Below are 8973 nucleotides of genomic sequence, written 5' to 3'. Positions count from 1 at the left end.
ATTTTAAACCTAAAAAATTAAAATATTCAAAAATTAATTTGAATAATTTTTCATTTTTTATATGAAAAGTACAAACAGACAATAAAAATATTAAACAATTTAAATAATAAATATATTGAATGTTCAATTTACTAGGTGTGCAAATGTCGGATGGTTATCCTAATATTAAGATTTAAATGGATAATTTAGAGGTGTAATGTATTTTTACTTTATTAGACCAATTTTAAAATCTATTATTCACAAAAATCATTATCTACCACAAAGTCCTTTATTTTTTTATGTTATTCAGTGAATCGAAACTAAACTCAGCATTGATTATACCAAAACCTAAAAGGACAGAGTATGTGTAATTGTGTAAATATGATATTTAAATATTAAATAAAAAAAGAAATTAATCGTTAATACTATATAGTTTAGAGAAGCTTGCATAGGTCCAGTTTCTTCATCATCTTCACCTCTCAAAGAACCAAAAAAGCATCAGAAGCAATAATCAGAATTGACACCCTTTGATCTTGTTGATTACTATGAGAAGATGATAGACCTCAAGTACATTTGGGTTCTTGTTTCAATCAACAGATACGTTCATGAAACCTTGTCAAATGAGAGAACAAGGAATGCTCTAAAGCTGAAATGCACCTCAAAACTAAGGATTCAAAAGCAAGAGTTCTTTGAATTCTCTGAGCAATCAGTGCTATCCAATTTGTACTGGGGAATTGACAGCATTGAAGCTGCAATTCAAGCTCAGAAGCCAGAGGAAAAGTCCTTCAGGCTCATGAACTCAGAACAAATGCTTCAGGTACCAGCAATGCTTGATGAGGAAGAAGTAACCGCCACGGTTTCAAACCGTTACTTGGTGTGCTGCTCCTATTTTTACCTCTCAGTTGTTAGGAACCTGCAGGGTGATGAGTGGCAATCTGCACTGCATTTTCTTCAAGCTGTGTTGGTGTCACCAAGGATTGTTTGCAATGAATTTGCAACTGAACTTTCTCAGAGCCTTTTCCCTCAAGAAACCATCATGTTGCTGAGAAGGAAGAAGCAGAATGTGAAGAACAACAGTGGAAGCATGAGGTTGGGGTGTGTGAGTTCTACTTCTGAGGATGAAGTGAATGAAGCAATTAGGGATATTGCAAGAAGTTATAAGGAAGGTTTGGTGTATTATCAGGTTATGCTTTATGGAGAGAATCCATGGTGGAGAAGTTATTGCAGCACCAAACACCAATCACCACAATATGTGTAAGAGTTATTATTCATACTTGTTGCTTTTCAAAACTACTTTGCCTCAACAATGATGCTATTTTCTGACTCAAAAACAGAAAAAAGGTTATATTTTTAGTTTTGAGTAACTAAATTTCCCCTAATCATGTTTCTAACATCAATAATCCAGATACAAATTGTGATGTTTGAAGAGATAAAAAGAAGATTTCAAGTAATTTTAATGACTAATAGGTTGAAATATGTTGCACATTTCATGCACAGTGCTCAGTGCTAACAAACATGAACATAATCATAGTTATTATTCTTTAAGGTGATGATTAAAGTTAAATAAGAGACTGCCTTTTGAAGCCAAAAATAACACATTGGAGTTTGAAATGTTTACTTTGTCATCTGAAAATAACTCATTGCCATGTTCAGGGATGCACCAAATACCAGCTGTGTTTCTCCTAATTCATTTCAACATGAACCAAGATTGAAAACCTGCAATATGGTAAGTCTTTCTCTGGTTTCTAATACTAGCACATAAGGTTATGTGTGTTTCAATTTGGGAAAAAAAAATTTGCAATTAAAATCTTGTATATAATTGAAGAAAGTGAGAATTGGTTTTTCTAAGACTAAGTTTAAAATTTTATCAAAATATGTGAAAAAAATCTGCTTTTTCTCCCAGTAAAAGGGGTTTAAAAAAGAGAAAAAAATTCCAAATTTTACATTAGGCAATAGTTTACTTAGAATGTCAAATCATAGGTGCATCAAAAACTTCTCTGTTTTGCACATTTATTTCCCCTTATGTTTGTGATATATCATGAATATAATGCAGTATGATAAAGTTCATCCACTTGGTCCCCAAGATGTGATGCATAATATGGAAGACAGAAAATTTCACATAAGAGCCAAAATAACAAAAGCAAATGATCTACAGAGAGAAACTTATGACAGGTTTGGCCACTAATGAAGTCTTAACATCCAAGTTTTGTTTGTTTGTCTCTAACTTTATATCAGTGCCTAGTAGTATAGGTATCTCATTATTACAGTTCATAATTGTAACATTCACATTTTGTTTGTTTGCCTCCAACTTTATTTAAATAGTATAGTGTGTAATTGTAGCATCCTCACTTTGTTTGTTTGTCTTTCATTGTATGTATATAAATTTTTAGTATTTGTAAAATGGGAAATTTATTATTTTTGTCCCCATAAGATTTGTGAGATTTTGATCCAAAAAATTCTAGAAATAAGCGAAATTAGTCAGTATTGTTATCGTACATACAAATCAAGTTCACATTTATGGTTCAAAGCATAAGCATCCATTTTCAGTTTAATCTTTATGGAACCCAATTTTATTTACTAAACGAAAATTTTTGCACCATAACCACAAAATTTTACAGGGACCAAAACCATATATCACTAATTTTGCACAGACCAAAAGCTTAAATGACCCATTGTTATAAAAAATAAGCCTATTAGAGGCAGTTCAGTTCTATAATTCATAATTGTCTTCTGGATTTTTATCTTTCTAGGAAGCTACATCAATCCTATGCCTTGGATCATGCTGTGAAATATTCCGGGCAAGAACAGCTGAATGAAAGAAGTGTGGTTAATTTTGATTCGACCATATTCAACAGAGCCAGAGAAGATTCTACTTTATCCATCTCAAATTTCCATGTAGATGATGGAATAATTGAGGAAGCATTGCAGCCACTAAAATTCCATCTCTTTGACAATGTAACATCTAAATCTCCTTCCAAACATTGGCTCAGCCAGAAAGATCATGAAGAAAGTTCTAAAACAAAATCACGAAGATATTCCCTACAGGATCTTTCAGGAGTGATTGAAAGAATCTCAGAACTGCATTATTCAGAAGCATTAGGAAAGTGTGGACAAGAATATACGGTTGACATTGCATCTATCTACGAGTATTTGACCGATTCATCAGGCACTAGTTATGCTTCCTTGAGGGATGCCATCTTGGATGAACTGCTAGTAGCTATCTCAACATCCAAAGAGGAAAGAGAAATTAGAGCTTCTGTGTCTATTCTCACTACAATAATTTCAAGAAACAAATCAGTCATAGAAGACATCAAGAAGAAAGGTTTAAAGTTGTGTGATCTTGCTAGTGCTCTAAAACAAAATGTTCATGAGGCTGCAATTCTCATCTATTTGATAAATCCATCACCTATAGACATAAAAACATTGGAACTTCTACCAATACTTGTTGAGATTGTATGCACCTCACATAGTTACAAGAATAAGCCAGAGCCCCTTCTTCTGACGCCTCATGCAGCATCATTGATGATCATTGAAGAACTAGTGACTTCGTTCGACTATGCAACAAATAACATGCATTTGGCTGCGATTAGTTCCCCTCATGTTCTCAGTGGACTTCTAGAAGTTGCTAGGAATGATAATCTAGAAGAGTTTTTCTCTTTAACCACCATTCTTATAAAATGCATGCAGTTTGATGCACAATGTAGACAGTATGTATCACAATACACTCCTCTTGCTCCTTTTATCCATCTTCTGCAGACGGAAAATACCCGCGCCAAATGTATGGCACTTGAATTTTTCCATGAAATCCTTTGCATACCGCGGTATAACTATGCAAACATTCTTTAATTTACATTCTATTTTAAGATAATTGGCTAGAATTTGTTGTGCTGTACTGTCCTTGTTCAAGGAAGCTTTGTGTCATTAATTTTCACATTTGGTTTCCAGATCATCAGCCATTAATCTGTTGCAGCGTATACAGCAAGAAGGAGGCATCAATGTTATGCAGATACTAAGGATTTGTACTCATCAATTACAACCTGATCACCAGCTTTTTGCAGTAAACATACTACTTCAGTTAGAAACATTGGTAAACTATGAAATTCGGAAAAATTTTTATCCTCATTTTTCAGTAATGAAGCTCCCTAGGATGACAGATTGATTTGATATAAATCAGTATATTGGGATATTCCATTTCATTTTCTTTAACTCAGTATACATGGTGTTATTGATTAACTAATACAAACAGCAACAACAAAGTCTTATCCCACTAGGTGGGGTCGGCTTATTGATTAGCTAATAGAAGAAACAAAAATATTCATCAAAAGAAGATATCATATGAATCACAAGTTAAAAGTTTGTTCATTTGATCACTAAATGATACATTTTTGGCACAAAGCCATAGAAACTTTTTTGCCCTTTAGTCATGTCAATTCAATTTTCTTAATGTTTGTGTTCACGAAAATTTTTTTGACAATGGCCACATGAATTAGACTGAGTTATTGTAAAATATGAGGACTAATGAATGACTAACAAACCAAAATAATATCATGCAGAACCCATGTGATAAAAGCTTGTTCAGAGTAGAAGCAGTGAAGGTCCTTCTAAGGGCATTGGTATCTCAGGAAAGCTCAGCGCAGATATTATCTGCATCCATTTTATCAAATCTTGCAGGAACATATGCGTGGACAGGAGAACCATATACAGCTGCATGGTTGCTGAGGAAGACAGGATTGAACTCTCCCTATCACCACAATATGATAAGAAACTTCAACTGGTTGGATCAGAGTCTACAGGTACAGCTTCCTTAAATGTTTATATGAGAAAAAGTTCAAAGTTCATCTATATCTACATACAAACAATTTTATAAAAATGATAAAATATGAATACTTAAAGCAATCTTCATCAATTCTTAATAATTATGTCAGATATGATTGACTGTTCCAAATAATAGATAGGATGATCAAATGAACAATATTATTTTTAGTTCATAAAAGTAGTCAATAATAAAGAGAAGTTTAATCTAGCAGTATTGATGCATATACACATACGATATGCATACATGAGGAAAGTTGAGGTATTTGTGCATCATAGAAGTATATGTATATGATTTGTGCTGTTCAGAAAAGCTATTATGGAGATGAGCAAATTTCATGATTATGCAGGATACTGGCACAGACTTATGGTGCAGTAAAATTGCAAAATCTATGTTAAGTGTTGGAGATTCCATCTTCCATGCTTTAGAGAGTGGATTAAGAAGCAAGATGAAAATGGTCTCTAGAGATTGTCTTGTAGCAATTTCATGGCTCGGATGTCAAATATCTAAAAGCTCGGATAGCCTCAGATATTCGGCATCCGAGATCATACTGAGTGGAATTGAGCAATTCCTGCATCCTGGGATGGAGCTAGAAGAAAGACTTCTAGCATGTCTATGCATTTATAATTATGCCACTGGTAAAGGTAACGTGGCCACCTTAGCATATGAGAATTAAAAAATGCTATAAAAAATTTGTGTTAATCATAGGAATTCTGTTGCTGCACTATGTGTTGATTATGAGTTTTTTCTTTCCTCTCTATCTTTTTAATGTAGGAAAGCAGAAACTGATTCATTTCTCTGAAGGAGTAAAGGAATCGTTACGACGTCTTTCAAATGTAACTTGGATGGCTGAGGAGTTACACAAAGTAGCTGATTTCCTGTTGCCAAACATATCAGTAAGTACTCATTCATGTATCATTAGTGATAAAACTTCTATGAATAACATTTATATAATGTCCCCATAATTGGCACAATTGATGTCCCAACATTGCATAAACATAACAGGTGAATTTATTCCTTAAATATTATGACACAAAACTATGTTTATCAGCAGGCTAAGATCAATGATCATAGTAAGGAATAAGGATTAAAAGGAATTGCATAATAACTAAATGACTTAAAAGTATTATTGTTTTTTAGGTTCTTAAATTTTCTTGAGCTTCTTCTTGTTGTCTATTTCTTTATTCCAGTGCCTTGCACTAACTGGTTTATTTTCTACATCGCCTCAAATCATTATTATGGTGGTAAGAGCAGCGTATTTCTTGTGTTCACACGCAAATCCTTGAGACAAGTCGAAACTTCAACATAGCAGTTTTCTCCCTCATATACTACAAGGGACTCCTATTCAGTGGATATTCAGATGGTTCAATCAAGGTAAGAACACATGACCTGAGTGAAGGTGTTATGCATTTCTTTTGTTCTAAAGCATGGAAAAGAGTTCATGTTAAATCATGTTAGACATAGCAACTAATGTCTGTTTCTGAGGTGAAACCTTCTGAATGGAAAAAAGTAAAATCAGAGTTTGTTGGTGAATTAAAAAAGGTGTGGGATATTAGAGGGCACTCAGCTAGTCTTGTATGGGACATTAAGGAGCACAAGAAGTCCGTGACATGCTTTTCGCTATCTGAACCATCGGATAGCCTCTTAAGTGGATCCACCGATGGAACCATAAGGGTAAGGTTTAACTTTCGATATGCACACTAATTTCTATTATTCTCAACCAGGGTGAAACTGTTATCTTATATAACACAAAATCAAATAGGTGTGGAGAATGGTCCAGAGAAAGTTGGAATGTGTTGAAGTAATAGTCTTCAAGGAACCAATCCATCAGTTACATGCATCGGGTGAAACAATTTTCGCGATTACTGAAAGCCAAGGAATAAAGGTGATGCTTCGGAACTTAGTCATGATTAGTGCTGCATTTGCATAACAGTGAAGCTTTTCAAAGCATATTCAGACACAAAACAAATGTTCCTAATCATGCTTCTAATTACTAGATTAATGCAGAATTGATAACTTTTTAAGACTCCAAAACAATTGTTATATAACACCAACATTTTACATTTACAGATAGCTAATGATTCAAGGGCAATCAGAAATATTTTCAAAGGTAAGCATGTAAAATGCATGACACTAACTAGAGGAAAGTTATACATTGGCTGCACAGATTCAAGCATACAGGTTAGTTTCTCTGTTGTTGTACAAACACATTCTACCATTCTAGGACCAATAAGATACAAGTAAACATGGTGTTTCATTTTTAGGAGTATTCCACAACATACAACAGGGAACAAGAAATCAAACCACCAACAAGGAGTTGGATCAAGCAAAGTAAGCCAATACATTCAATTGTAGCATATAGAGATTGGCTCTATAGTGCAAGTAAGCATGTTGAAGGCACAACATTCAAGGTGAGAAACTAAATATTGTTATGAGTTTCAGATTTCAAAACTTTAAAAGAAAAAGAAAAAAACAAACCATTGCTTTGTATTAACATAGATGAATTCTTTAGGAATGGAAGAAAAAAATTGGGAAACCCAAGATTTCAATCCATTCTGACAAAGGAGATAGTGTGATGGCTATGGAAGTGGTAGAAGACTTCATATACCTAATCTCCAGCTCATCTGCAAATAGCATTCAGGTTAGTTAAAACAAAAATAAAGATATTACATTAGAAAATTCAAGCTATGCTTATAGAAAAGATATATAGTCATTTAATTATATATAACTATTTCATTAAAGAGATTTTAACACATTCCATAACCACAAGTTATATCAAAATAAAATATTTGATTAGTTGATGATATAAAACTTAAGTGCAAAATGTTTAAATATCTGTCAAATATAGCCAAATTACAGCAAAATCAGGTTATCATCAACTGTATAACTTGGAACAATCTTCCAAACCAGATCTGGTTGAGAGGGACACCGAAAAAACTCGGGAGAATATCGGCCGGAAGCAAGATTACAAGCCTTCTTGCCGCGAATGACATTATTCTTTGTGGTACTGAGATGGGACAAATCAAGGTACATGCACAACACATCTAACACCTTTTAGTTAATTTCACTTCAAAAAACAAGAAAAAGAATGCACAAGACAAAATCCTAACCCTAATTTCTTAATGTTTCATGATCTACAGGGATGGATCCCTTTGTAGGAAGAGTTTCAACACACACTTCCCTTTCAAGTTAATTTGGTTTCATGAGGGCGTAGTCAACTTCCAAAATCTAATGCCACAAGATTGTAATAGCTTCAGTTGCCAAAAGCTAAGAGTACATAATTTACATATCAGGGATCACTGTATAGTAAATATTATTATTGTACAGAAAAAAAAGACATTGTAACAAATGTTATTATACTAAGCTAGGCTGATATCCCTTTCAGCTATGATTTTGCAAATTTATATGAAGTGTTATCTTAATTGTGAAATGGAACCTCATTGTAATCAGGTGAAATAAATCAAACGCAAAGCAGCAACTACAAAATGTACATTTTTCCCCCTTTCAGATCAACGTTCGAATCTTATCTTAAAATTTGTAATTGGTCATGCAAGGGGAGAAAGAGGTGTAATCCACTACTATAAAATTATGATGTGTTAACTGAGTTAAACCCTAAAATGGTTCTTGAGATTGGCGTCGTGCACTAAAATCGTTCCTGAGATTCTAATTGCACCAATTACGTCCCTGAGATTGAAAAAAATGCACCATATTAGTCCCTGACCCATTTTCCATTAATGACGTTATGACATGGCATAATGACGTGGACTGTAAGTGACACGTGTCACTTCATAATTTGGCCACGTGTAATGGTATGATGATGTGGTGACACGTGACACATGGCATGCTGACGTGGATGGTTGTGCCACGTGTCACAATGTTATTCGACCACGTATCCGTTTGTGCCACGTGTCGCAACAGTATTCGTCCATGTGTCATCCATTATATCATCGTTGTATATGTACCAAATTAGTCCCTCACTTTGCATTAAGTGACTCATTTTAGTCCATGAAATTGAATGTCCTGTACAAAACTAGTCCCTTTACCAGTTTTTTCTCATTTTTTTCTATAAATTCAAAATTCTCAATATTTTTGGATGCATTAATTTCAATTCTATTTTTTCACATGTTCTTCAAATAAAAGTGTTTTTATAAAATATTTTTTCTCTTGTGAATACCCTAATT

The 8973-nt window shown here is 33.8% G+C and overlaps 1 protein-coding gene across 5 annotated transcripts; it reads left to right on the top strand.

Moving 5' to 3' along the window:
* LOC107639045 (putative E3 ubiquitin-protein ligase LIN-1) lies at positions 365 to 8299 on the top strand. Of its 5 annotated transcripts, none has more exons than XR_002360776.1 (16): positions 366 to 1233; positions 1633 to 1705; positions 2033 to 2151; positions 2730 to 3800; positions 3925 to 4066; positions 4533 to 4772; positions 5142 to 5436; positions 5567 to 5688; positions 6047 to 6166; positions 6335 to 6466; positions 6555 to 6677; positions 6863 to 6973; positions 7057 to 7203; positions 7292 to 7433; positions 7703 to 7819; positions 7933 to 8299. XR_002360776.1 is itself a non-coding variant. In XM_021120904.1 (16 exons), the coding sequence occupies exons 1-16, from the start codon at positions 533 to 535 to the stop codon at positions 7948 to 7950; spliced, it is 3654 nt and encodes a 1217-aa protein (XP_020976563.1). In that variant the 5' UTR covers positions 369 to 532; the 3' UTR covers positions 7951 to 8299. The 5 variants fall into 5 exon arrangements, 3 of the variants coding, with proteins under 3 accessions (XP_020976564.1, XP_020976563.1, XP_016197945.1); XM_021120904.1 differs by having other exon boundaries at positions 369 to 1233; positions 5142 to 5430; positions 7305 to 7433; XM_016342459.2 differs by having other exon boundaries at positions 371 to 1233; positions 7305 to 7433.

This window comes from Arachis ipaensis, chromosome B04 (genome assembly GCF_000816755.2).
Source record: "Arachis ipaensis cultivar K30076 chromosome B04, Araip1.1, whole genome shotgun sequence".
Classification (NCBI taxonomy): Eukaryota; Viridiplantae; Streptophyta; class Magnoliopsida; order Fabales; family Fabaceae; genus Arachis; species Arachis ipaensis.
Note: the sequence above shows the minus strand (reverse complement) of the source record. Positions and strands in the feature narration are given on the sequence as shown.

Coding starts and splice junctions, on each gene's coding strand:
- LOC107639045 (XM_016342459.2), top strand. CDS start 533: ATGATAGACCTCAAGTACATTTGGGTTCTTGTTTCAATCAACAGATAC. Junction 2,152..2,729: donor CAGAGAGAAACTTATGACAG/GTTTGGCCACTA, acceptor TTATCTTTCTAG/GAAGCTACATCAATCCTATG. Junction 6,974..7,056: donor GCACAGATTCAAGCATACAG/GTTAGTTTCTCT, acceptor TTTCATTTTTAG/GAGTATTCCACAACATACAA.